Consider the following 27,874-nt stretch of genomic DNA (forward strand, 5'->3'; position numbering starts at 1 on the left):
CTTACTCTAAAGAAACTGCTAAAAACATACATTTACAAAATTTTCTCCAAGTAAAATTTATAGTATTTTAAAGTAACTCCCGCAATAAAACTCTTGCATATTTAAGATCTCAGAGTGAAATAAACACTTTTCCTGGCTTGTTTCTGAGTGTTTGCTTTAATGGCATCCAGGGTCAGGACTTTGTGAACAGGAAGGATGTTGACGTGTTTTCCGCAGGCTCACACCGGGGAAAGTTGTTTCCTGAACCAATGCTTTCAACACCAAACCCTCGCCCTCCTACAAAATGACTGAAGCGGACTTTATGAACTGTTAATACTCGTGTTTTTCTTTGTTTTTTCTTCATTTTTCTCGCCCATGTCCCGCCTGTTATTGAGCTGTCTGATGGGAAGATGAGCTCGGAGAAGAAAGACACAGGTACTAAAAGCAACAGGTTTAACTCTAATCTGCTCTACAAACAGCTGCGAGACGGTGCAATTGGATTTGAAGCTTGAGTTTAATTTTTTTTTAATGTTATCTTGTTATTAGTGTCGGGTTAAAGCTTTAGCTTGCTTACGTTAACAGATAAACGGCCTGTTAGCATGATTGACCATTGAAATTAACTGCGGCGGCTAGGCAGCAGCTAACACATCCAGCTAACAAAATTGATACTTTGGAAGACAATTTTATAAAATACTTGCTTTGTTACTAACTGTAATGGTTAGTAATGATGCAAAGTAACATTAAATATTAGTTTTTAAACCAGTTACCCACACTTGACAAAAAAAGAGAAGCGATTCCGAAAGTAAATGATGAGAAGTGGAAGCGAAACTGCCTATAATTGCATGTTTTTGAATGGTCACTAATGCATTAAATGAAGTTTTAGAAATGTAAAACCTTTCTGTGTAAAGTTTGGTTATTTTCACATCTTCTTTTACAAGCTGTGCTATTTTGAAAGTCAAGTCAAGATTACCTGTTGCATGTCATGAAGTAAAAATTCCTCAAATGCTGTTTAGGTGTCTTAATAATTCTTAATACAAAAGTCTTTTGCAGTTTGTATTTTAGTAGTTTTGTTAAAAGATAAACAGTGATTATATATTTTCTCCTTTTTGCGAAGCTGTCCACCTGAGATCTGTTGTCACAAATATATAAAAGTACTTGTTTCTAAGTGTAAATGAAAAATAGAATTAAAATGTGTTGTCATGTTTGATGTGACATGTACAGGTGCATCTCAGGAATGAGAATATTATCCAATATAATTTCTGTTCAGTTCAAAAAGATATTGCCTATACAAGAACATCTCATGTATTTCAAGTGTTATTCTAAGTTTTATCATTTTGGGTTATAACTAATTAAAAGTTGACATTTGGTTGTTTTTTTTAGAAAATAGTTATGGTATGGCCTATACTCATAGAGAGAGTTTCCTTGACAGCTGTCCGCCAAGCAGTCTTTCACATGGAGTGGAAGGCACAAAAGGCCATTGCTAAAGAAACGGGTTGTTGGCAGAATACTGTAATCAAGCATTGTGATAGAAAATTTTGTGGAAGGAAAAAGTGTGATAAAAGTAACACAAGTAAGAGGGATAAGCGCAGCTTTGAGAGGATTTGAGGCCCATTCAACAGTATAACAAGGAGTGAACTGTGGCTGCAGTCAGTATTTGGTCTACTGTCTTCATGTCCTGAGTGAGTTGTAATGTTTATAGAAAATAGCTGGGTAAATATTGAAGTTAAACCTGCTTGCACTTTTTGTCTTCTATTGTTTAGATTTCTAATCCTGTTTTAGGCTTTCCGAAAGACACAAAGCTTCATCTGCAGGTCAAATTATGGAGACATTTCACCAAGTGCAGTTTAGAATAGAATTAGAATAGAATTCAACTTTATTGTCATTGCACTGTCACAAGTACAAGCAACGAGATGTAGATTGCATCTATCTAGAAGTGCTCTACGAGATACAAATATTTATTTACAGATGTACAAGACTATGTATGTATGGACTATAAGGGGTTATAGCAAGAGATATAGATATTGTGTATAAATACATATATATGGGAGCTATATGCACAGATTATACAGAATATACAAGAATGTTAGGGAATGAATTATAGATAAATAATGGCAGATAAAATTTACAGGTTGTATGTGTGTGTGAAGAAAACAGTCCGTGATGTGTGTGTGTGTGTGAGGATGGTCCATGTGTTATTGTTGTATGAGAGGATAGGGGAGTACAGTCCTTATAGTTTATGTAGTTTCTCTTAAACAGTGATCTTACGCTCACTAAAAAGTAAAATTTTACTCTAAAAGAAATTTTATCTGTGATGTTTATTTAATAAATCTTACATAATCGAGCTTTGACATAAACTACCTTAATTTAGAAAGAAATATGCATGCTGCAATGATAGTGGTGCACTTGTCATCAAATTAGCTTCAATATTTTGATTTGTAAGAGCTCAAAATAAGTTTGACTTCTTAATTTCTTATTGAAATACCAGTTTGTGTATAATAAAATCAAAAGATTTTGAATTTATTAAGCAGGTGTAAATTAAAGAGAAAATCAAAACACATTGAAAAAGTTTGCCAGCATGAGGAGATTTGTCTCAGTTCTGCTGAGACTTTATTTCCACTAAAGAAAATATTGGTTTTAATGAGCTAGGTGTAAAGTTTTCTCTTCAATCATGTGTGATAGCTGAAATTTGGGGTTTGTAGCACATTATCATTTAATAGCATCCTGGTTCGTATTAACTTTATATTTAGATCTTAGTATAAATTAAACTATTCAGCATTTAAAACATAACGTTAGCATTTGAAAATGTTTTTTTTTGTCTGCTTTCAGACTAATAAGAGTGTGTCTTTTTTTTTTTCAAAATTGCCAAATTGGATCCGAGTATAAATAAAAAAAATAAATAAATAAAAACACAGGAAATATTTTACTGTGAAATGTTGTTTTTATTTGCTCAAAAATAAAGCAAGGATTATTATTAGGATCATCAAGCAGATAAATCTGCTCTCTGCTGTCTGACTGGAATTATAATCGTCACTTCAAAGTTTTGAAATTGGGGAACATTTGACCTATTGAGGTGATTAGAAGTCAATTCTCTGAACAGGGGTTTCCTGGTCCCACAAGCACCAGTGGTTCATCTGCACACTGTCAGCTGTCAGTATTTTCTTTTAAACAGATTTAGTTACCTCCGCCATTTACTCTGTGCGTAAAGTTGAAAATGTCTGCCCATCTCCTCCAAGTGGTCAGGAGTGCGAACTATAAGCTGTCGAAATGACAGAGAACAAACACATTAAAATAATAGAGTAACATTTTCTATGTGAAATGATGCGACCAAAGTAACAGAGTCATACGTTTCCTGATTTCTTCCAGGAGTGTCAACATATTTATATTGCTGCTTATCAGATTTCCTGTGGGAAGTGTAATAAATGATAACGCTGTGTGTGGTTTTCAGTGGCGAGCCTGCAGGCCCAGCTAGCCGAGTACCGGGCCCAGGCCGAGCACTGGCAGGGCGTGGCAACCATCTGTGAGCTGAGCAAACAGGAGGAACTGGCCGAGCTGCAGAAACAATGTGATGAAGAGATACAGTCTCTGCAGGAGGCGCTCAGAGGTCAGGAACTGTGTGTTAGCACTATGTTGTTATACTGCTCTATAAGTGCACAGCAGCAGAAACTAAATGTTCATTAGGGCTAATTAATCCTGAACACCTTGTTTTCAGAGACTGCAGCTCAGTATGAAGCCAGGATAGCAGTGCTGCAGTCCCAGCCTGTGGACTGGAGGAGAACCAGTGGACACAACGCAGTCAGTTTGCTTCTCTTTTAATATTTTAAGTGTTTTAGTCCGGATCTCATCGATTGTTTTCTGTCTATTAGACCAGCAGCAGGAAGGGCCGGGGCGACGCCGACTTCTCCACTAATGACTCTCCAACATCGGGTGTCAATAGCTCGAAAGAGGATGAAGCAGCTTCGCCTGCGGACCAAACGAGAAGTCAACCAGCAGAGTCGGAGGCAGCGGCAGAAGGAGAAAGCTCGGCACTCTCGGCCGAGGGTTATTTCTCATTGCAGAACTGCGACTCGGCATCGCTGTCCTCGTTCTCCTTGGACACGCCGTCTCTGCCCAGAAAGCTCCTCGCTCAGGACGACACAGATTCGCTGGTTTCCACAGGAACGCTGGTTCCCGAAGCCATCTACCTGCCGCCAGCCGGACACCGCCTCGTAACGCACAGCGACTGGGACGCCATGAACGCGCAGGTCCGAAGACGGCAGCATTCGGCTTTCAGGCGGTGGCAGGTCAGAGGGTTTAGTAAACCTGTGCTGTGCTTGGCAGCTGTCAGAGCTGCGAGGGGAAGTGAGCCGGCTGCAGGCGGAGAAGGAGGAGCTGGAGAGAGAGCTGGATACACACACCCACCAAACCCACAAACAGGTGGGACACACTGCCCTGATTGGTTGATGTGTGATCATATTTTTTGTTAAAGGGTATTATTTTTGCATTCTGATTTATTTGTAATCAAGAGATGATATGTAATAAAGTAAAAATTGCTTAATTTTTTGTGTGATTTTAAAGTGTGGCTCCAATTAAGAACAGCACAGCACATTTGTGCTTTTCTTTAACATGTTGTTGAATTTAGCAAAGAAAACAGTGACAATTGGATGTGTCCTGATTAGTGCGTCTCCAGAGTTAATCAGCTTCATCTACCAGAAATGTGCAGATTTGAATAAAAGTTGTTTGTTGGTGTTCAGGTCTCACTGCTCCAGTCTCAGGTCCAGGCCTCAGAGACGCTTCTACAAGATTTACAGAAATCTTTCAGCCAATCACAGAATGCTGTGCAGAGCCGGCTGGTGAGTATAAAAACACTGATCTGAAAAATTTGTCTAATTAAAGTGTTGCAAAATTACTATTGATTATTATATATTTATGTATTTATTATCATCATATAATAATATCTGTCTGCATCCTCCTCCACTTACTGGACCAGACAGAGCCTAAACACACCTGTTCGTCTTACAAATCAGATTCTGCATGTGTGTAACTTTCATATTATGTGACATATCGGAAGCATGCATCAGGAACTATATAAATAATATGTTTAGCATGACATATATTTTAAAATAAACTATTAAAAAAAGCATTTTTTGAAAATAAAATAAGGGTTTCATAAACCTCAAATTGTTTTTTTTTTAACTTGGGTCTTGACATTTTGGGTTTTAAGCAATTTAAATTGTCATAGAGGTGATCAAATGCAACTAGGTCAATGAAAAATCTGTGAAATAGCCCTTTAGTTAGAATTGGAAGCCTCACTCATGAGAATTATTTTCTCCTTGGAGATAAAGGCATCTTTTCTTTCTTAATTTTTTAAAAAAAAATTTTTTAGGGAATGCAGAATTAAAATAAAATGAGCTTCTCAATGTCTGAAACCAACCTCACTCTTTTTTCCCGTGCAGGCAGAGCTGTCCCTGTCTCAGCGGAAAATGTGCTGTGAATTGTCCAGGCTCAGGGGAGAAGAGGTTGACGAGAGCTTACTAGATCCCCTGTCGTCCCTCTCGAGCGCACAGCATGTAAATCCACCATTTTTAAGCACATTTACAGAACACCTCGCTCAGAAGAGCTGTCCAATTGTCTTTATTTAAAAAATCAATTCAAACATATTTTATAACAACACTTGTGGATGTTTCAGTATATAAAATTAAAGCTGTGAAACGCTAAAGCTTTACCTTAGAGAATCTTAGTAACAGAAAAATGTTTTTTCTGCTTTAAAAGAAGATTGCAGTTAATTAAAAACCTAACATGGTGATGTCACACGTCCAAAGATTTGTTTTAATCAAATTGAATCTATAAATCAGATTTCTACATTTAGATTACATTTTGATGACATTTTTCATTTTACAGTTTGGGTGACATTATTTAAACTTTGACTTCCAAGAAGAGCTTCAACAGCTCTATAGCAGCTGACTGCTGTACTGTAAAACTGTTAATACCCTTTAAACTTTTTCATATTTTATTACTGTAAGTGCAGCAAGCTCTCACTAGTCTAGCCCCTTAAAGCTCTTTCATACGCGACACGTTTCTTCTAGAAAAAAGAGGTCTTGAATCCGACGGTCATCTTTCAGTCTTTACTGAACTTAAAAGAACATAAAAATAACAAACAGATTCAAAACAAATAGAAAGTGACGGTCAAAAGACTGTGTTACTCTCCAGGTGCCAGACTTCTACAAAGAGCTAGTACTTTCGTCTTGGATACACTAATTAGTCACTAACCAATCAAAAGGCACCATGTCATAAACTCAAACACAATACAATTAAGACGCTTATCTTTTTCAAATAACAGAGGAAATACACATAAACACAAATAACATTTTGTATTAAGCTCCAAAAATGTATATATGGCTCCTACAATTACATTATTTGTACATATTAAATCGGTATATTAAATTGGTGTTCTTACTTACCGTATTTTCCGGACTATAGAGGACACCATACTATAAGCTGCACCTACAAATTCTTTGAAAAAAACTGGAACCGTACATATATAAGCCGCACCGGGCTACAAGCCGCTGGTATCTCTGCCGCTCTCGGTTTTCCATAAGGACGCAGAAGAGGGCTGCAATAAATCTCCTGGATTTATTAAGGACGCAGCCCTCCGTCTCCAACGCCGAACCATGGTTTCGTTCACGCCGAGTTTACGTACAGCGGCTCTATTTCCCTCCTGTACTGCCAGATCGATAGCCCTCAACTTAAAAGCTGCATCATATGAGTTTGAAAACATTTCTACGTCGTGCCTGCTGCTACCATGTGCTTGTTCGAAATGAAAATTAACGCTTTCTTCTTTGATTTCTAATTTTGATTTCCAATGATTCACTTCCTGCTAAAGAGCCCCCTGGCGGTTGAAGAAAAATCCACAGAAAAGCCGCACCGGGCTATAAGCTGCATGGCTCAAAGCATGGGAAAAAAGTAGCTACTTATAGTTCGAAAAATACGGTAATTGGTTAACATATCAGTGGAAGTATCAGTGGAAAGTAGAAGGAAAAAAATACGTGGCTTTCAAAAATCTGTAAAATGGATTTTCCGTTTTTATTCACCCTCCTTTGAAACTTTTAGGTAAAATGCAGTGCAACAAAATGCATTCACAGCATTAGGGAAGCTTATTAAGAACTGGAAGATTAGACAGACACCCCCGTTAAGGCTAGCACTTTATTTGTATTTCTATGCAACACCTTGTGTGAATTCATTGTTTACCGTATACCGTGTAGGGGGCGCACTGTGAGGAGCGGCTTCGCATTGAGATTGTCAATCTGAGGGAGCAGCTGGACAGTCGGACTGAGGAGAACGGTCTGTGGACAGTTTTTTTTTCTTAATCTGTGATTATCCTGCTAACTTTCACAATGCTGAAATAATTTCTTCCACTCCCTTCGTGCCTCGTGGCCGCTGCTGTTTACAACGACTGTCATCAGATGTTTTAGAGGGTGAGTGAACATCATGCTTTATTATCACCCTGGTCACAAATGAACATTCCCTGTAGGATAATGTTTCATTTTAAACGCTTTTGGTTAACTATCTGTGCAGTAATAAGTCTCATAGCTGTAAAGTTACGGAGCTGCGCTTGTGATTGCCTCCGCAGTGCAGCTGTCCACTCTGAGGACGGAGACGGAGAAGATCCAGGCTCAGAAGGACCAGCAGCAGGCTGAGCTGCTTTCCTGCCGCAGTGAACTGGACGCCCTGCGGGTGGCGCTCACTCATTTGCAGAGCTCGAACAAAACCCTCACTCATGATAAAGTAAATAAAACTTGATCACAAACTCTTATTTTGATGCAGTTTCAGCTATTTGAGATAGTACTGTGTGCTGGATGTTGTGGTGTACTATATTTGTAATTTTTTTCAATGTATTTATCTGCAATTGCTCCTAAGTGACAATAAAGTTTATTTAATCTAATCTATTTAGTCAGAAGAGTGAAATCTACAGGGCTGTCTGTAGAGGAGCTGACGATGTTAGGCTGTAGGGACTTTAAATAGGCCATTCTGATGGATGCATGTGCTTTGATTTGTGGGGTCTCAAACTTTGTCCCTGAGGGCAGAGGTCCTGCAACTTTTAGGTGACTCACTTAATCTAAGTGTCTGAATTACCTTCTCAGCAGGAAATCAAGTTCTAGAGAGCCCAGCTAATGACCTAGTTATTGGAATCGGGATCCCAGCTCTGGAGTTTGAGACACCTGATCTAAAATCTTCCATTAGTACAGCTCAGGCTGTATGTTTAAGGTCGTTGTCCGCCTGGAAAGTTGAGTTTTTTGTAAAGTTCTGTTTCTCTATTTTTTTTTGGCTCTCAGGCCGTTCTTCACCAACAGTGTCTGGAGCTCCGAAGCCAAGTGATCAGTCTTCGCTCTCAGGTGGACACCAGCCAGACCGTGCAGAGAGACTTCGTCGAGCTCTCCCAGTCGCTTCAGGTGCGTTACGAAACGACGCCCAGCGATGAGGCGTAAGCTATCGGAACCGCCCTGGCACGTCCCTGGCTGATACCTCATCCTCCATCTCTGTCTCTCTCCGCTCTCCAGGTGAAGCTGGAGTTGATCCGGCAGGCGGAGAGTCTGGAACAGGTCAAGGAGATTCTGGGGGAGAGCGTCCGTGAAGCGGAGTCTCAGCCGGCTGACGCCTCGTGAGCGTTAGCGGAGAATAAGATTAGGAAACCAAAGTAAACATATCTCCCGGACCGAGAGTCCACATGCCGAACTGACAGGCCAGATAATGCAACACTGATTTCCTTTTTCGCATTAAGACACTGGAACCTCTCACAGACGGTATTGTCTGCTTCCACTAAGCTTAAAGAAACGGTTGATCGAGAACCATTTTTATATTTACTTCTGGTAACACATTCCTTCATTCCTGTACAGCACTAATGCTAACCTGAACGTAATTTGTTCATGAAACTGACACTCATCTGCGCAACACTTGACTCTGCAGTGATTCTGCATATTTAAGCAATATTTCCCAGTGAAGAAGGTCCTCTATGCAGCTCAGTGCAATAAGGATGGATAAAGCAATGCAAAATAGAGGATTTTTAATGTATTTTGTTTTTATATGTAATTAATCATCTATTTGTTGTCATTTATTGGGCGAGTAGACGTAGAACCCATACCTTTTAAATTTCAATATACAACTGAGATTAGAAAATGAAAGCGTTGTATTAGTAGAGGCATATAAATGTGTAGCATGTTTTTTGTTTGTTTTATTACACACTGAAGATGAAAAACAAGTTGTCACATTATGTCTCTCAAGCATTAAGGTCACAATCAAACAGGTATGATAAAGTTCTGCGGCTCAGAGCTTTTTGCAGTTTGACTGTACATGCAGACAGATTAAGAGTTACAAATCCCATTATCCTCAGTACACATCTTTATTCTTTAAGAATAAAATAAACAGAATAGCTTTAAAATACCGTAACTATATATTATTTTTGGAACATACACAGAAAGAAAAAAACACAATACTTTTGCAGCTTTTTGATGTATTGTCAGATGCCTTTTGTGTCTCCTGTTGATTTCACACCACTTGATGTTTAGATCAAGTGACTCGGCGAGTTTTCATTCATTTGCAGCATTGTGCTGTTTTTATCTCTCCGTCCTCTGTGTTGCCGCACTCCCTCTGCTTCAGATTCTCACTCTTCCACGCTTTCTTTTAAACTTTTCCTGTACGACCAAAGCAAAGAAAATCTATTTATTAAAAGTGCAAAGGCTTTCCTTATGGGGTTTGACTGAATACTGCTCTAACTTTAGAAAAATGGGACACAATATGAGACTAGTATTTAGCGTTGCTCCATAAACGAGATGCACTGCACCAAATAGACAACGTGTTGCTGATGTGAGGAGGTGTGTGTCTTTGTACGGACACACACAGTTTGTTGCTAAGTGTTTCCTTAGAGCCAAGAAATGGTCCAACAAACACCCAGGGGTTCCTGTGCAGTTTGGGGACGTTTGGAAGTCAATTTTATTTTCCAGGTCTGGATAAATGTGGAGAAGAAAATAAAGAATGGGTATATATTTGTATTTACATGATCTAAAAGCTAGATAAACATTTGTCCATAATCCATGCATCTCTTTATATTCAGCATGGAGGCCTATCTTCTTCCGAGAGAATACTATCAAAAATTTAACCTGCGGTCATTTGGTTACTGAGTTTGCTTCTGTCTCTATTGTGGTTTTGTTTGGTAGATGTGTTTGTGCTAAATAAAAATTTAAAGTTTGGTTAAAATACTACCTAAAAAATTCAAATGTCTGCTTTCCGAACAGAACAAATACATAAAATTAGGCAACTATAAAGCCTCTCATAAAAACAATGAATGTGGAAGGATTTATTAGCACTCAAAACGTTTATATTTGCAAAGTCAACCTGAAATATGAGGCCACAGATGATAATAAACTAAGAGCCGAACATGTGATCACTTCTGTCCAACTGTCCATTTCTCTATCCATTTGTTCATCCATCCATTCACCCATCCCTTCCTCCCTGGAGATTTTCCACATATTTAAAGCACAATCCCTGAAAATCTCTTACTGTTGATCAAATCTTGATAATCATCTTCCTGCCTCCCTGAATCTCATTCAAGTAGCTCTTTTATACGTTACCAAAATGCCTCTTAAAGAAAGAAGTTCGTGTTCCCAGATTTTGGCACATTATCACGCTCTTCAAGTGAGTCTGCCTTTTGAAAAAGAAACCTCTTGCCTTAATATCAGGAGCCTAAACTCTGATTTACAAAAGTGCAAAGTCCATATAAAAGTAAAGATTCAGCGTTAGTGCTTGCAAAAATTAAAACACAGCAAACAAAGCTTTGGGAAATGAAAGAACCAGCATACTCCAGAAATGTTCTGACAAAACTCACCTTGAAGCAGCAACAACCAGCAGGATTAGTGTTAGTTACTGTAAAATAGCTCAAAAATGCATGACCTGCTTCATGTGCATGTCAGTGGTATTTTTATTAAGAAGAAAGTGTTTGGCGTTTGTTACTAGTGTTGTTCTCTACACACCAGATATCTAGAAAGATTAGTAGACTTTTAAAACCTTTACAAGAGATCCAATCGACACTCAGGATACAGACAGATCGTTGCACGGTGCAAAGAAAACGCTCAGCTTTGAGTCAGGAGGAGAATACCTTTTTTTGTTACAGGGGGATGGAGGAGGGGAGACGGGGTTTAGACTGCATTGTCAGAAAAAGAAATGAGGAAGTGGAGCGTCCAGGAAGGGAAGAGGAAAATTAGATTCATCAGAGAGAACAGATTAGAGGAAAGAAGGTGGCTGGACATTAAAACTGGAATAAATAAAGGGGAGATGTTAACAGGTAACGCTGCACCCTGATAAGACATTGAATAAAATAAAACTATAACAACAGTGGCTGAACAAGCTCACCTTCCAGATACGTTCGAGCCACAAACTTCAAGAGCTCGTCAAGAAGGATGACCGGGAAGGAAAGCTTCAGCACCATCAGCCACTGCTCCACATTCAGATGAGTGAGCTTGAAGATCATCTGTGGATCAGCAGCATGAACAAAAACTTCAGCGGTCGACCCACAAATTCTACACCGAAACGATGACGGATGGTGACGTTTCTCTATTTCTCAGTTTGCTGCGGCAGAGCACAAAAAAGAATAGCCTTCCTACTATTAGGAAGGCTATTACTGAGGGCTCATATAGCTGAGGACTCGACTTACAGGCAGGGGGTCGACATAGATGATCATGAAGTGGAGGGACATGGAGAGGCTCATGGCGCCCATCAGCCAGAGGTTGCTCCAGGGAGGCATCCGCACCAGAGACTGGTTCTCTGACAAGCTGGATGGTTTTAGGAAGAGGCAAATGAACAAACCTCAATGCATTAGACCAACACAAATGAACAATGTTGTCAAAAAATAAATGTACATGATTTTAAGAATTCTTCAAAAATGCCGAAATTACTATCAAAATTGAATTGTGAGCTCTTCCTTTAAAACTCCAGAGAGAAATCAAAAAAACTTTAAGGTTAAATCTTTAATCAGCTTAGACATTCAATCCCAAGTGATAAAATCCTTTTTTGTCTACATCGAAAACGAATTTGAAGTAGACAGAAAACGACAGCTTTATCTGAATACTCTAAATTATTGATAAAGTCACAATTCAATTGTGCGACCACTGCTGCAAATTGAGTTTATTGTCAAAAAGAAAAAGAATGACTAAACCATTTACACAAAAACAGCTGAAATGGAAAAAAGCTAAAATCCGATGACAACAGCAAACTCAAAATAATTTCCCTCCCTTTCTGTAATTCTTTGTGAGAGTATATATTTACAAGTTGACAGTAGCCCAGCTGTTGCAACTATTTAGGTGCTTGATTTGCATCAGGTGTGCTTGAGATGAAACACTTATAAAACAGACTGCTGATGGAAATCTTCCATTGACTGGTGAAGTCATGTCTGGTAGGCGGTGAAAACTCTTGACTGACTGCAGAAGACCAGCAGCAAGAGTTGATGGCAGCAGAAACTTAGATTTTAAAGTCCACAGTACGGCACTAGACTAAATACTGAAGAGATTAAGGGCTAAGGCTAATTAGAAATAGTGCCTGGCTTTAAATCACATTTGCAGTTGATCAGATGATGTTTTGTCATGAAGGGCTTGAATAACTCTGAAAACAGCAGTAATCACTGAAAGAGACATTTTGTGTTAATTTCTAAAGAACATGTTCCTGTTTGATTTGTTGATAGCAAGCTGTTGCTAGTTTGTGCAACCTGATTTGCATGTTTTTTTTTGCTGAGCTTGTAGAAGTCATTGTGCGCCAAAGGGACCCACCTGTTCAGAGCGTTGCACATCTCGATGGTGACCAGCACAGACAAAGCCATCGTCATTGGCGGCGCAGCCTCGAACACTTCACAGTGGATGCCTTCGAAGTCCTCGTTTTCCTCACTGCACTGCATGAAGTGCGACTGTAGGGAAGATTAAGATAAGTATTAGTCTTTCAAAGTTCGAATGTTCTCACAATGAAGTTCTCTGCTTGCACTTTAAGAACTCGTTTAGTATAATGATTTTTTATTACCAGTTGGTAGAAGGTGACCATTGGACCTTCATCACAGTATAGGAACCACCAAGCTGCTGCGGCCACTGTTGCTGCACCAACATAACCTGGGAGAACAGGCATCAAAACTGAGATTAGTAAATAAAGCCATTATAATATAATATAAACCATTTTTAAATGAAAGAGAGTCTGGATAGGATCTATTTACTAGTTTAACTGAGCATATTAATTGATTTTAGTGGGTGTAAGCCAATCTTTGTTCAATAATCTACCTCCAATGGCCAGATATCTGAAGAAGAGCCAGCCTGAGATAAGAGGCTCTTTGGGAGAGCGGGGAGCTTTGCCCATGATGTCCAAGTCAGGGGGATTGAAGCCCAGAGCAGTGGCTGGTAGACCATCAGTCACTAGGTTGACCCAAAGAAGCTGGACAGGGATCAACGCCTCTGGCAGACCCAAGGCAGCAGTCAGGAAGATACTGAGAAAAGGAGAATTAAACGGCTGTCTTAGTTATTTTCTCAATATTATAAAACAGACTTTCACAAGTCATCTGTTTTACGTAAGTTGAGAACATTGCATTTTTGCATATTGAGCTCCAAATGAGTGTCACATTCGATTCCTCATCAGTTAATGTTATTCAAAATAAAATTTAAAAAAACTACATGCTCACCAGACGACCTCGCCAACATTGGAGGAGATGAGGTAGCGGATAAACTGCTTCATGTTGTTGTAAATGGCTCTGCCCTCCTCAACAGCAGACACAATAGAAGAGAAGTTGTCGTCAGCCAGGACCATCTCAGAGGCAGACTTGGCAACGGCAGTGCCAGAGCCCATGGCGATGCCAATCTCCGCCTTCTTCAAGGCGGGAGCATCGTTCACTCCGTCACCGGTCTTGGTGAAGAGAAGGAAGGGGGAAGAGTTAGTTTCGCCAGATTTATTTAATGAAATCACATCTGCTTCATCAGAAGGGAAGCATATTTCTCCTCACCATGGCTGTAATCTCATCAAAGCCCTGCAGGAACTCAACAATCTTGGACTTGTGGGATGGTTCCACTCTGGCAAAGCAACAAGCCTTTCGGACTGCTTTCTTCTGATCGTACGGACTGAGGTCATCAAACTCACGGCCTGTGAAGGCCTTACCAGTGACATCCTCTTCCTCAGAGAAGATGCCAATGCGTCTGCAGATTGCCACGGCCGTACCCTTATTGTCACCTGAAAGAGAAGAGCAGTAATGAGAGTGTCATCATCTCTTACCAATCTTTGCTCAAGTCTTTTCTCAAATAGATCGGTCTGTTGCTCAGACTGACCAGTGATCATGATGACACGGATGCCAGCAGCCCTGCACAGCTCAATGGAGCTCATGACCTCTTTGCGAGGAGGGTCAAGCATGCCAACACAGCCAACAAAGGTCAAGTCAGTCTAGAGAAAGGAAGGGGGGAAAAACATGATCCACTGCATTCTGCCATGACGGATATATTTTTGTAGTTCCTTTTTGTTAAGACGATCCACCTCGTAGTCTGCAAACTGCGTGGAGTCCTCCAAGTTCATCTCTTCCTTTCTCAGAGGTGTGTCGCGGGTAGCGAGTGCCAAACAGCGAAGCGTATCGCGTCCAGTTCCCCACTCCTTGATGACTGACATGATATGGTCTTTGACTGGACCAGTCAGTGGTATGCGGTTGGTGCCCACGCGAACATAAGCACAACGATCGATCACACCTTCTGGCGCACCCTGATGATGACAAAGAGACACAGTCTTTAGGTTTAAGTTACGCCAATAAGCTTAAAAATCTTGTGCAAGCAATCTCCATATATTTCCATGTCTTTAAAATGCATGGTTCTCAATCCAAGTGTCTTTCAATACAGGTGTAGCATAAAACAAATCTTCTCCCGCCAAACTTAAACTGAGATATTTTGATTTTGATGGATCCAAATTCTTGTTTTAGGTGTCACAGTTTCAAAGCGGTCCTATCACTCACTTTGACAAACATCTTGTTCCCCACAGGAGCTTTGGCGGATTTTGCGGGTGAGCAGTACACTGACATGGACTTTCTGTCTCTGGAGAACTCCAGGGTGAATTCCTTCCTCATCAGCTGCTTGATGACCTGATTAGAAGTGGACAGACAAATGGAAATACAAATGAAGGTTACCTCTAAAAGATTAAAGATCAGGACAGTTTTAATTAGCTAAGCTGCTATCTGTCCATGAAAAAGATCCCTCTGTAGCTCAGCAGCTGCTTTTGTGTGTTGGCATCTTGGTGCTGAGAAGGATTTAATTGTAAATTAATTAACTTTTAGCAGGATTTTTGCTGACTGATCCCTGCTGTATTGAGAGTTTGAAACTGATGACCAAAGCAGGTTCTCACTGCAAACAACGCAAAACATTATTTAAAATATCAACAAAAAAGAAAAAATCCAGGGCTTTAATATGCATAAAATGCAGCTATGAAGAACCTCTTTGTTAGGCATTCTCTAAATGTAATTTTACTTAATGGAAAATATTGATAATGTTACAACTTAGTGCAGGCTGAATGAAATCTGTTACGGACTCACCGAACAGCAAGCGTTTGCCCTCTCGACCTTTGACAGACCACGCACTTCGGTGTTGAACACGTTCATCTTCTCCACCAAACAGCACAAGGCGGTTTCTGTGGCCTCGCCTACTTTCTCATAAATGCCCTTGGACTGCACCGTGGAGCGAGGGAAGGAACCAGAATCAAAGCATTTTCACTTTTTCTTGCAGCATGTAAACATCGATGTAATGAATTCGTAGTTGTGAATGCTCCGCTGACCTCGTTGTAGTCCAGAGATGAGTCATTGCACAGGGCACAGATGGTTGCCAGCTCGACCAATCCGTCATACTGTCCGCATTTCACAAGTGCATTGTTCTTTGTCCTAGAGGGAAAAGTGGAACAAATTATTTTCCAACGCAGCCGTGGTTCTAGATTGTGAATCTCATTTAGTCTTTCACTTACACTTCTCCTTCGGGGGTGTACTTTGAGCCTGAAATGTCAAACTGTCCAAGGGTAACGCTATCACCTTCAACTTTATCAATGATGAACATCTGCAATAAGGAAGGTTTAAAATACGGTCTGCACATTTAAAAATTACGAAAATAAAACTCCCTGTTGGTGGACACGAACCGACCTTGGTGACACACATCTGGTTGGTTGTGAGCGTGCCTGTCTTGTCGGAGCAGATAACCGAGGTGCAGCCCAGGGTCTCCACAGAGGGAAGGCTTCTGACGATGGCGTTCTTCTTGGCCATACGACGCGTTCCCAACGCCAGACAAGTGGTGATGACAGCCGGCAGTCCTGTGATGGGAATAAGGGCACAGAATATATCAGGAACTAAAAGCTGGCCTATTGGCAGAGGGGACATTAAGACAAAGAACTGACGTTAAGAAGTCTCTGTTCAGTTTAAAACCACATGAATGACTGTGGTGGCATTTTAACATCTGAAAGAATTGTGAAGGTGTAGGAAAGTAGAACATGGTTTTTGAATATACATTTCATTCACCTCCTCTATGTCAATACATTGTAGGACCACCTTCGTAGCTAAACCTTTAGGTTTGTGAATGATTTTGTAGTCTTGTCTCTAATTCTTCTTGACTTTGACTAGGCCATCCAATGTATTAACAACAATATCGAGCACTGGATGTATGTTTGTGGTCGTTTTATATTGAAAAGTGATCTATCTGCTGCCCGAGTTTCACGTTTTCCCAGTCTTTAACAAGTTTTCTCCCAGGAAGGACTTGGATTTAACTCCATTCACCTTCCCATCAAATGACATATCCATGCTGAACACAAACATCACCACAGCATACTGGAGCTACCACCATGTTTTCCTACTGGGATGGTGTATTCTGGGTAATTTGCAGTTTTAGAAGACCTCTCCTTACTAAGTGGGTGACTTCTGAAGGCACTGATTTTTAATTTTCTTTGTAGGATGGTTTTTGAACATACGTTTCAAGGGGGTGAACAAATTGCACATTAAAACTATGAACTACTTTGAGGTGGCATTAAAAAAAAGCAGATCAGGTAAATCCTGTAGCTCACCAAAAAACTCAGCTTTCTTTCATAGAAGTCAAAATGGTGGCACCATTTAACCAGCAGTTTGACACTCTGTTAAATAATCGTCTGGCTTAGTGAAACTGAAGCTAATCTCTGTGGTTTACCTTCAGGAATGGCAGCTACAGCCAAAGCCACAGCAATCTTGAAATAGTAGATGGCACCACGGATCCAAGATCCCCCATGGACTGGGTCATTGAAATGACCAATGTTGATTATCCACACGGCCACACAAATGAGGGAGATGACCTGAAGGAAGAGGCAAGCAAAGGATACGGCATGAGATTTAAGTCAAAGCTTTATATTTTGAAACAATATTGAAAATTTATATTCACCACTGAGTATCAGGTATGCCAGACCAGCAACAAGTGCAGGATACATCAGATCATGTTCGCCAGTCTTACCCACCTTGGAGAGCTGCTCTCCAAACTCATCCAGTTTCTGTTGCAGAGGCGTCTTCTCCTGCTCGGTGGCCGCCATCTGGTCACGAATCTTTCCGATCTCAGTGGAGACACCAGTGGCAACTGCAATGCCAGTGGCTTTCCCGGCAGCGATGTTGGTGCCCTGCAGGAGTTGCAGAAAAGTTTAGAAGCTGCATTATCTTAGCAATTGTCAGATTATTTCAAGTCATATAGATTTTCATGAAGTTTGTAGGTGTTTTTTTTTTACTTGGGAACATATCTTCAATAAATAGCAATTAGGGAATAGTAGTGAAAATTGACAATAAGTGAACATGGAGTGATCAAGAGTCAGTATTAGTCTATATACTATTGGAAATGTATTAATTTTGACTACTATGGTTTCAAACAATTGCCACTGTATTCAATTGTTATTAGGTAGAGTAAGAGTGTAACATGGGGGTGTAATTAAAAAGAAAATATGAAGCTACATTATCAGATCTTAAAAAAATACAAAATTCACTACATTTGTTGAAACATGAGGTGAAGATGATTAAAAAGCCTTAAAAGTTTCTGTTTTATTGCAGTAACAAAATACCACAATAAAAAACGTGTGTACATTTAAGTAACAGGGTAAAACATATTATATTAAGAAATAATTTTTAAAAATATTTTTATTTTTATAAAGTAGTTGACACCATAATCATTGGCACTCAACTAACTATAAAATAAATTAAACAAAGCCATTTTTTAAAATTATGCTTTACTTTAAAAAGTTGATCACAATGTGAACTTTGAACTTGTCAACGTGACTTCCTGTTTCCTTGAGGGACACACATGACTTGGGCCCATTCTTCAAAATGGGAAGAATCAGAGACCATACTGTCATACTGGCAAAAGATGGCTGGGTTTTCTAAAATGTGGTATTGATTTGAATGATTTTTAAAACTAGCTGAGGTTGTAAAATGTGGCGGATACTGTGTACATCTCTAGGGAGGGTAAAGAAGAGACTTGCAGAGAACAGCATGTTCTTCTTGTCCTGGTTCACAGCTCGGGGGTCTGGAACAGCCTCGGTGTGCTTTATCACGCTCACAGACTCTCCTGAAGCACAGTGATGAGTTAGAGTGATCAGTGAAGACATCAGAAGTATTTTTTTTTGTTGTTGTCTATTTTTGATGACAGGCATACCAGTGAGAATGGACTGGTCCACACGCAGAGTGGTGGACTTGATGGAGATGATCCTGATGTCTGCTGGTACTTTGTCACCGACTATTGTCCGCACAATCGACAAAGACAGGAAGGCAAACACTTGGTTTACATTAAAACGTGTAGACCGGTTAGATAACGGTGGGCTCCTTTTAATTTGCCCGATTTGCTGTGGAGATTTACAGTGCAAAGCTCGGCAACAATCTGACAGCAGCATGCAGGTTGAAGGGGGCAGGGGTGATTGACTGGTCTTAGCACTTTGGATGAATAGTGTTGTTGTTGAAAACCGATACCACTGTGAGAGTCAGAGGGAGAGCGAGACCTTGGGGAGATCATAACAGGAAAAGAACAGGTGGACGGGGAGAGACAGGGGACTGGGTCAATATCAAGTGCTTTCACAGTCGAACTTCTCCGCCCCTTTTTCTTTGTGCTTACCTTAAAAGGAGGGTGTCATTTCTTTATAGATGGAACCACCAGCTAAGCAGCAATGTTTAAGAGGTTTGCAGCTTAAGAGCCTTGATCTGACTGGTCAAATCAAATGGCCTGATTTGTACTGGAACTGAAAAACTCATATCATGCAAGTCCAAGAAGGGTCACGGTGATTTATTATGTTTTTTGTACAAATGTCCAACAACAATGTCCAATTTTTTCATGCATATGAATATTTTTGCCCCAAGAACAACCAAAATTTTCACAACAAGCTACACAAGAATGACATCCTTTTTCTCTCATTGGCCTTTTTTCTATCCCTCCAGGGGGTCTTTTGTGGGCTCTAGTGTGATATAGTCCCTTATATGACAGTAGGCTGACAGGAAACAGGGAGGGAGAGGGGGGAAGACATGCGGCAAATGTCGTCGGGTCCGGGAGTCGAACCCGCGACGAGGACTCAAGGCCTCCAAATATGGGTCGCGCTAACCACTACGCCACCACGGCACGCCCGGCCTTTTTTCTTTTGATAAGATTGACCATTTCTTATAAACTTTTCTGAAGAAAAACTAGCATCTACTGGCAACAGAGTGAGTCTCAGATACCCTTGTTTGAACTTCAAAATAATAAAAAAATACCCCTCAGCTTTCGGAAAAAACAAAGAAAATGCAGCTCATTTGGACAACAGTCGCTACTGCACTAGAAATTGTTGTTGACATCTGTTAGCAGAGTCACAACAATATAGCATCATTTTTAATAAACGTAGGGCTTACCAGAAACCTCCACCACATCCCCAGGAACAATCTCCCTGGCCTTGATCCTCTGCACACTCTTCCTGTCAGCCCTGTAAACTTTTCCCATCTCAGGCTCGTACTCCTTCAGGGCCTCGATGGCGCTCTCCGCATTCCGCTCCTAAAGCAGAAATTCACATTAATTACAACAGTGACTTCCTCTGTCAGCCACTTGTCCAGTCATATAGGAAAATGGAGGAATGTCCTCCATGAAGTTTATTGGGATGTGCATTTCATTGAGAGTTTAACACATAAGTGTATTATCGTGTGGAAGCGGAAAGACTGTGATGGTGAGTTTTCTCATTTTAAATAAAACCTAAAAAAGTTGTGCAACCTGGTCAAATTTGTTCCTCTATATCTCACTGTGCAGATGGTGTACTCAGGTTGATGCACAGACATTGAATAATATATTTACATTGAGATTAAATTACATGAACTGATCAGGCGTCTTTTGGAGTTGTGGGCTGCACTGGAATATTATTTCGCATTTCACACTTCTTTTCAGATATGTATTTTTGAAAAAATAATTAAGAAGCATGCAAAATTTATATTTCACTTCCAAATAACGAGCTAACTTGTGTTGTCGTGTCACATGAAATCCTTGTAGCCATACATTTAAGTTTAACACTGAACTGAAGTGAAATCTGAAGTTATATTTGTTTGACGTCCAGCGTACTGCAGAGAAGAGCAGTGAAAACTGCATCAGCCTGATTTAACAGCGACCAGACTGGGCTGATGTTCAGCTCAGTCTGTGGTTTTCTTCCAAGGCTACCCCCAATCACCTCAAAGTGTAAAGCTCAACTTATGCCAGCTGTCTTCCCTCTCCATATCCTCCATGTGTGAACCCTTGTGCATAGTTTCCAAATGACAAGGGCTGTAATGCACTCCCATTAAACCAGATGCCCACTTCAAGCCTATATTGTTACTTTGAACTGAGAAGACTATCAACAAAAAAGCAACAACATCTGTTTAGGCCTTCCAAGCAGCTGGGGCTGCAGGTCATCACCTTGTTGTTCTGACCTTCAACCTCTTGACCTCTTGCTGACGTCACACCTCTCATTCTGGCTTCCCTTGAATCCTCTGGTAGAGGAGTGCAATGTCCGTAAAGGACACAAGGCCGGAACGGGTCGACAATGTGTGTGATTTATTGTGCGTGACTGTTGCTAAGTTTGAGAGTCTATTTAGGTGTGTGTGAAACACAGTGTGCAGGGGAAGCCACGTGCCCTTCATCCTCCAGACTGTGATTATCTCACTGTGTGGGTGTGTGTGTGTGTGTGTGTGCTCTCCGACTGACCTGCCACACCCCTACGATGGCATTGGCAATGAGGATGAGGAGGATGACAAAGGGCTCGACAAAGGCGGTGACTGTTTCTTCACCTTCCTCAAACCAAGCCAGCACCTGTGTCAGGCAGATGCAGAGAGTTAGTGCATGTTAGATTATTAAGTTTAAAAAAATGACTCCATATCATTTTAAATTCCGATAGCAGCAGTCTGCTATTCTGAAAGCAACAAATCTCAGGGACAGCTTAGATATTAACAATTAAAATACAGTATTTGACATTTTAGATGAAAAATAATCAACCTGAATGATTAATCTTAAATTTTAAGAAATCTTAAGAAAAAATACAATGATGCATTGCCAAATTTACCTCACTCTGGGGAAAAAGGTTCAAATTAAATTAAAATCTCATGTCCATTCATTGCCACCATTAACAAAGCTGTGTCAAAATCTCAAACAGGAGCATAATCTCACACTTTTACTTCAAACACAAAAGTAAAGCCTTGAGTTTTGACTTTCTGTGCTTTGAAATTTCTATAAATATGGAGAAAAAATACAGAAGTCAAACAATAACTACTATGAAAGTTCAACCCTTTTTGTTTTCACAAGTTCTACTTTAGATTTTAAACTACAGATTACTAAATAAAAACAGGAAGTAGCACTTTGGCTTCAAACTGATAGTCAGTCCCGCTGTCAAAGTTAAACTTGCTAATGTTAGCGGCTAATAATTAGCCATTCACACTATTGTTTTAAAGTTTAAAGTTTCACAAAATTGTCATATTTTATCTGATACTCTGTAGTCTTTTATTTTAAGCTGATCTATATCCAGTGTTGAATGTTCAAGTTATGTTTTGAGCAGGCCCTTTGTTTTTATGCTTTTCTAATCCTAAGGTGGTTCTGATGTTAATAATAGTGTTATCTACTCCATTTGTGTTTTTACAAATAATATTTTAGACTTTCAAACACAAATAAGCAGATGGTGTGTAGACATATTTAAAACTATGAAGACAACATATATATTTAAAACTATGAAGTAGGACTTTAGCTTAGCACAGCTGACAAGTGCAGAAGCAGATGCTAACTTTATTGTTGCTAGCGGCAACAGTTAGCTGGCTGGAGTTTTCTCATAGATCTTTTAAATAGTTTGTTTCTTGTTTTCCATTTTTTTCACCATTTCTTGCAGACACAAAAAATGATTGAAAGTGAAGGCAAGTCCTTTTATAAGCAAGTACTGCTGGGTTACCCAATGACACAATATAGCCTATGAATAATAGCTAATATATTATGTATACTTATATTCATACATAAGAGGCCTGCGGAGTCAAACCTTACTTGAATAAGAAATACAATTTTAATATTGCAGAGTCTCAAAACACAAGATCTCATTACACCATTATTACACACTGTTGATATTTAGCCTAAATCCTGCAATTTGGAGTTCTGTTGTTTATTTCTTTTTTTGATGTTGAAACAAACTATCGGTGTTAAAGAGTGTCTAATGTCACCGAATCTTTTAAAGCGTAGTAATCCTTTCACACAATAATTTGGATACACATCAGTTTGCATATCTGGAAGATATGCAAGAATTTCCAGAGAAAGTCTTGGTAAATCTAAACTGATGATTATAAAAATTACAGGTCAAAAGTTACTACACTTTTGATCTCTAATAGAAAGCCTACTATTTGACAAGAAACCACTGTGACATGTATTGCTGTTAACTAATGGACTATACCTGTTTAAAATGGCTTGTAAACTGTTTGAGGCTGCATTACTGACAGATTTTTAAAGCGTTTATAGAGCAACCTTGTCGTAAAGTGGTACTTGTAGTTTTGTTAACTGAGGCAGTAATTTGTCTCAGTAATGATCCTTTGGTTGTCTCTTATGTCATCCAATGTGTGAACTGTCTCGCCATAAGTACCACGTGACTCATTTTGTAATCTATAGCTTAACACGTGCCGTCCCTCTGTGAGCGGGACACCCACCTTACAAAGGCAGGCCTGTTTCGGAAAGGCTCCGTGTTGACATTGACACAGATTAGTTGCAGGCCAGCGGAGCACGGGCCGAACCTTGATGATAAAAAGAAAATGGAGTCTTCCCATCCAACCTTTGGATCGCTCAGTTTTTTTTACTCTGCATCCCAATTTGCCTCGTTTCCACTTGCTGTCCCTCCTTCTTCTCCCATCTTTTCTCACCTCTCTTATTTGAAAATAGCCCCTTATTGCTCCCTCCCTGCAGTCTGTCTTCACAGTGCTTCTCTTCAAACACACAATGGATCTCCAGAGTGAGCGTCAGAGCCTGTCAGCACGTTGCAGTGACATAACATTCCTGTGTGTATGAATAGGATGAGCATGTATCTGCAGTATTTAGTGTTCTCTTTTTTAGAAACTGTATATGACTCTCAATCAATTGCTATCATTTGTCATCGTAGAAAACAATGCCATTGTGCAACCCAATCCCCAGCCACCCCTCCTTCTGCACCCTCCTCTCTGTCTGTTCATCTCTCCTGCTGCTGCAAGCCATCCCTCGTTCCGACCATCCTTGACCTTTGTCCAAGGATACTGTTTCTCGTCCTGGCTTGAGACTTTCTTAAAATAAAGCCTGTGCCATGCAAATGTACTAGAACACACTGTCACTCACTTTCTGTCTTCCTCTTTATCTTGCTCTCTCGCTCGCTCGCTTTTTTTTTTTTTTGTTCCACACACAGCCGTCAGGCCTTCTAGGGCCACAGCGACAGCTGTAAGGGAGGCCGGAGGGCAGAGCCTGAGGATTAAGACAATGTGTGCAACGCGCTGTCCTTAATAAAACCATAGCAGAGAGAGCAGCAGCAGAAAGGGAGAGAGGGATTCCTTGTGGAAATGAGAGTGTATCCAAAAGTAATTTAATATCTCGGTGATGTACATGCTGTATTTGGCAGCCTGAGTGTGTGTTTGTCTTTACCACAGAGATAACAGGTGAGAGCTGAATGCTCAGAACTGCACCGCTATTTTATAATTAGTTTTCATCACCATGTTTTATAAGTTACGGTCCATCTCAGACGCAAAGATTTGTTTGAGTAATCTATTAAGATTAATAATGCGTCTTTTCAGTGGAAATAAGATATTTACTGTGTAGAAAACATTCCTTTTATTCACTGTTTTGTGTAATCGCACGGCTCTTGCTTTAGGATTTACTGAATGCCAGAACAATGATACTTAACTTTCAATTATTTCTTCATCATATAAAGTTTTCATATATCAAGACTGCAGTTCTTTTGAACAATTAGAGGGCTTTGTAAGCTGCTCAAAGTCTAAATAAAACATTTGTAAATAGACAGAGATCTGTTTAAAGATTAAACCTCAGATTCACTGCTTCCTTGAGTGACGTCATGGGAAAATCAAAGAACTCAAGATGAAAATTGTGGACCTGGCTGAAGCTGGTATGTTTCACTATCCGTAGTAAAATTAGTAGTGTAGCTGCTTGGACTGTAAAGTTACTCAGAGATGGAGACGCTTATCCTAAAAAATAATAAAAAAAAGATGAAAAGCCAGATTATAGTTTTCAAATGCACGTGGGCCTTAGTTTATGGAAACATGCCCTGTTTTCTGATGAAAGTAAAATTTTGTGTCTGGCTGCAAAGATTATTGGTGGTCATATTTAGAGGAAACAACATAAGACTGAGAACTTATTCCCAACTGTGAAGTGCAGGATTACATTGTTAGGATATTCTACTGCAGGAGAGATTGGCGCAAATAGATAACATCATAACTGAAGAACATAATGCAGATGTACGCAACATCTTACGAAGTTAAAGCTGGGGAAAAACAGATCTTCAATAGGATACAGTCCAAATATTTAAAATGTTGTTTAAGGACAATAAGGCTAATGTTTTAGTCCTTAAAAGAAATTTGTGGGCACAGCTGAAAAGGAAGGTGATTTACAAACCTCCCCCAGTCACCACAGCTCCATCAGGAGGTTTGAGCCAAAGTTGCAGCAAACAATTGAGATAAGGCTGAAGAAGGACGATCAAAACCCATCACCCATGTCATGAAATTCCACCAAATACTGCAACAATGTTTTCAAACCTTCAAAGTCAACATCTCTCTTAGCAAACAGAGGTAATTTTGGAAAGCCTAAAATTAGTAAGGCTCCTTCAGGACATGTTGTTTGTTTGGTCCAAAGGCTGCCAAATAGAGACGTCCTGATCGGACCCTATATAGTCTTGAAAGTGTGGTTAAGAAATTGGTAAGTTTCTCACTGAACTCAACACCTGATTTCAGTGAGCTGCTCCCCAATCCAGTTACTGTATATTTCCATTTTTAATAAGGTCATGCACATTATAAACAAATCCTACAAATTGTGCTATGTTTATTTAAAAAAACCCTTATTAAATGAACGAGCCTAAAAAACCCCTAGAGTCAGTGCATGCCCAACAATCAGACTATCATGATTCCACCTACATCTTGCACGGCACTGCTTGCCTATTTGGTTTATCCAACAAATTAAGGTTTTTCACCCATTACAACAACTTTCACAGTGAAAAAACAACTGTACTGACTGCTGCAGCTGTGTAACTCACACATACGTCTGTCATAAGTTCATAATTATAATTTTCAGACATTGTTTACATCCTGATTTACATCTGGATTCTGCTGGTGCAGAATTATGACACACGTCTCACATCAATGACATAAAAGTCAGATTAAATGCAACATGACCGTTCTGACTGCAAATGCTTTGGAAACAATTGGATGCACATCCAATTTAGCTCCACATAACGAAGTGGCACAAATCAGATTTTTTTGGGTGGGTGAAAAGATCAGAATTGGGACATTTAGACTGTCATGCATTTTCCTGTTGTGTAAACGTATCCAAAGCTAACGTTAGCTTGGCACAGAGTAAGGCTGTTCTGTGGGATACAGCAACATGCTACTGGCAAAAAATGGAGCTAAACTAAATAAGGCAAACAAATGGATGAAACTCAATGATTTTTCATGAAACATTTGGAGATCTTAGGTCTGTTTTAAACTTCATCATAAATCTCCTCCTCTGTTGTAAAAACTTGAGGTTTAACCGATATTAAGAGTGACACTACTGCCTAAATGAAAACAAACTGTGTCCAATTTATCAAACTGATACAGATGCATCGTGGAATGTCAGCAAAAAAAAAAAAGAAAACATGTAAGAACTCACAAAGGAGATGCATGCAGCCAGAAGGAGGATTCTGACCAACAGGTCCTCAAACTGCTCCACCACCAACTCCCAGATACTCTTTCCTGATAAACAGAAAACACACTGATTTTAATATGCACTGTACAGACTAATATGTAATATTAGTACATATTAATATGTACAGACTGTGTTCATGTGCTTAAACTATATAAATGAGGGTGTTTGTACATGCAAAACCGATGAGGGAATACATTTTAAGAAGGCCATGTAAAGCTACATAGCCTTGTTTAAAAGCCATAACCGTCTATCAGCGCTTGTTTATGTTAAGTGCAGCAAATGTGCGATCCAGGCACCCAGCAGGGGACATCTCCTGCAACAATGTGTGGTAATGGCGTATTATTAGCTGTGTGGGGACGCTCCACGTCTGCGACACACTGAAGTGCAGCGAGAAGCCAAGAGATAGGTGTTAAGCAAATGACCACATTAGCTGTCATCACAGGAAGTGAGCGGGACAGGTGTGTTCGGGTCGCTTCACGGTGAGGGATGCACTTTGATGGACAGAACATGTGATCCAGATGAGAGAGTAACAGGTGTGTAGGTGGACTCACCCTCCTCTGCTGGCAGCTCTGTAGGTAAGAACAGAACAGAAAACATGAATGAAAGCCATACATTTACTGTCTCTATAGATTCAGAGGGATTAAATGGCAACGAGAGGATATTTTACTTGGCTTACACAGATGCTCAGCTCAACAATTAACTTGCTTTATTCATGCAGCTAAAATGTTCTTTGGTGGCAAATTTTGGTTTTGAATTCAGAATGAGTTTCTTGGAATCAGATCTCACTGCCTGACTGCAGAAATGGATCAGAAAATGGCGTAAGCTTGACTGACACCCTTTCATAGCATTCCCAACAGTTTACAGCCAGTAATCGAGCTGAGAAACATAACACCAAAATGTGCCTGCTCCATAAACGTAACCACCCAGCGTTTGTCACACACACACCCCCACACACGCCCGCACACACACACACAGCTGGTGTCTTTGTCAGTCTTTAAACGCTTCTCCGTCTTCCTCCTCTGTTTTTTCATCCCTCCACCTCTGCTTGTGTGATGCTCATCCACCACGACAAATCCAGTGAAAGAATAAAAGATTAAATAAAAACATCTCATCTTTCACTGGCTCTTTGTCCCAACCTCCTGTTTCTTTCTCTCCCTCACCGTTGAAGCCATACTTTTCCAGGTTCTTCTTCACCTGCTCAGGCGGCAGGCCCGTCTCTTCTGTGACTCCAAAGTAGGCCAGAACTTCGGCCGACTCTTTGATGTGCGCGTTCTCCATCCTTGGCAGAAACGGAGAGGCTTCGGGAGAAAAACAGAAACACTCACATTAACCCGACTCAACTGGGAGAAAACTGAGGTAAAAAAAATAATAATAAAAAATAAATAAATAAAAAGTTGATTCACCCACCACTTTCTTGAGTGTGGGATTGGGATTATGAACTGGAGACCCCCCCCCTGTGCTGCTCTCTCTCTCTGGGCTGTTCCTCGCCTCCTGGAGCCCTGGACTGACAGAAAGTG

The 27,874-nt window shown here is 40.1% G+C and overlaps 2 protein-coding genes across 3 annotated transcripts; one reads left to right on the forward strand and one right to left on the reverse strand.

The window, feature by feature from the left end:
- Window positions 1–176: 176 nt before the first annotated feature.
- On the forward strand, window positions 177–9,580 carry LOC102237801 (rab GTPase-binding effector protein 2-like). The gene is made up of 12 exons (XM_005807011.3): window positions 177–414; window positions 3,425–3,580; window positions 3,689–3,771; window positions 3,843–4,220; window positions 4,297–4,392; window positions 4,710–4,808; window positions 5,412–5,525; window positions 7,218–7,296; window positions 7,419–7,430; window positions 7,586–7,740; window positions 8,289–8,405; window positions 8,514–9,580. The coding sequence occupies exons 1-12, from the start codon at window positions 390–392 to the stop codon at window positions 8,616–8,618; spliced, it is 1,419 nt and encodes a 472-aa protein (XP_005807068.1). The 5' UTR covers window positions 177–389; the 3' UTR covers window positions 8,619–9,580.
- LOC102238060 (sarcoplasmic/endoplasmic reticulum calcium ATPase 1-like) lies at window positions 9,334–27,874 on the reverse strand. Of its 2 annotated transcripts, XM_014471754.2 has the most exons (26): window positions 27,765–27,874; window positions 27,518–27,655; window positions 26,909–26,926; window positions 26,322–26,404; window positions 21,168–21,272; window positions 19,856–19,994; window positions 18,639–18,719; window positions 18,466–18,551; window positions 17,461–17,616; window positions 17,160–17,301; window positions 16,130–16,296; window positions 15,958–16,046; window positions 15,775–15,877; window positions 15,536–15,667; window positions 14,963–15,088; window positions 14,497–14,715; window positions 14,295–14,406; window positions 13,976–14,199; window positions 13,658–13,878; window positions 13,263–13,465; window positions 13,012–13,097; window positions 12,768–12,901; window positions 11,660–11,777; window positions 11,359–11,476; window positions 11,105–11,149; window positions 9,334–9,644 (listed from the first exon to the last, which is right to left on the reverse strand). In XM_014471754.2, exons 2-25 carry the CDS (start codon window positions 27,633–27,635, stop codon window positions 11,145–11,147), a joined length of 2,985 nt encoding a protein of 994 aa, XP_014327240.1. In that variant the 5' UTR covers window positions 27,636–27,655; window positions 27,765–27,874; the 3' UTR covers window positions 9,334–9,644; window positions 11,105–11,144. The 2 variants fall into 2 exon arrangements, with proteins under 2 accessions (XP_014327240.1, XP_023204511.1); XM_023348743.1 differs by lacking the exon at window positions 11,105–11,149.

Source organism: Xiphophorus maculatus, chromosome 16 (genome assembly GCF_002775205.1).
Source record: "Xiphophorus maculatus strain JP 163 A chromosome 16, X_maculatus-5.0-male, whole genome shotgun sequence".
Lineage (NCBI taxonomy): Eukaryota > Metazoa > Chordata > Actinopteri > Cyprinodontiformes > Poeciliidae > Xiphophorus > Xiphophorus maculatus.

Bases quoted from the DNA above. Each gene is read 5' to 3' on its own strand.
- LOC102238060 (XM_023348743.1), bottom strand. From the start codon at position 27,635: ATGGAGAACGCGCACATCAAAGAGTCGGCCGAAGTTCTGGCCTACTTT. The intron at 21,273-26,321 runs GTGAGTTCTTAC...TGCCTGACACAG, and splicing joins TGGCTGCATGCATCTCCTTT to GTGCTGGCTTGGTTTGAGGA. The intron at 15,089-15,535 runs GTGAGTCCGTAA...ACTTCTAATCAG, and splicing joins GGGCAAACGCTTGCTGTTCG to GTCATCAAGCAGCTGATGAG.
- LOC102237801 (XM_005807011.3), top strand. From the start codon at position 390: ATGAGCTCGGAGAAGAAAGACACAG. The intron at 3,581-3,688 runs GTCAGGAACTGT...CCTTGTTTTCAG, and splicing joins TCTGCAGGAGGCGCTCAGAG to AGACTGCAGCTCAGTATGAA. The intron at 8,406-8,513 runs GTGCGTTACGAA...TCCGCTCTCCAG, and splicing joins AGCTCTCCCAGTCGCTTCAG to GTGAAGCTGGAGTTGATCCG.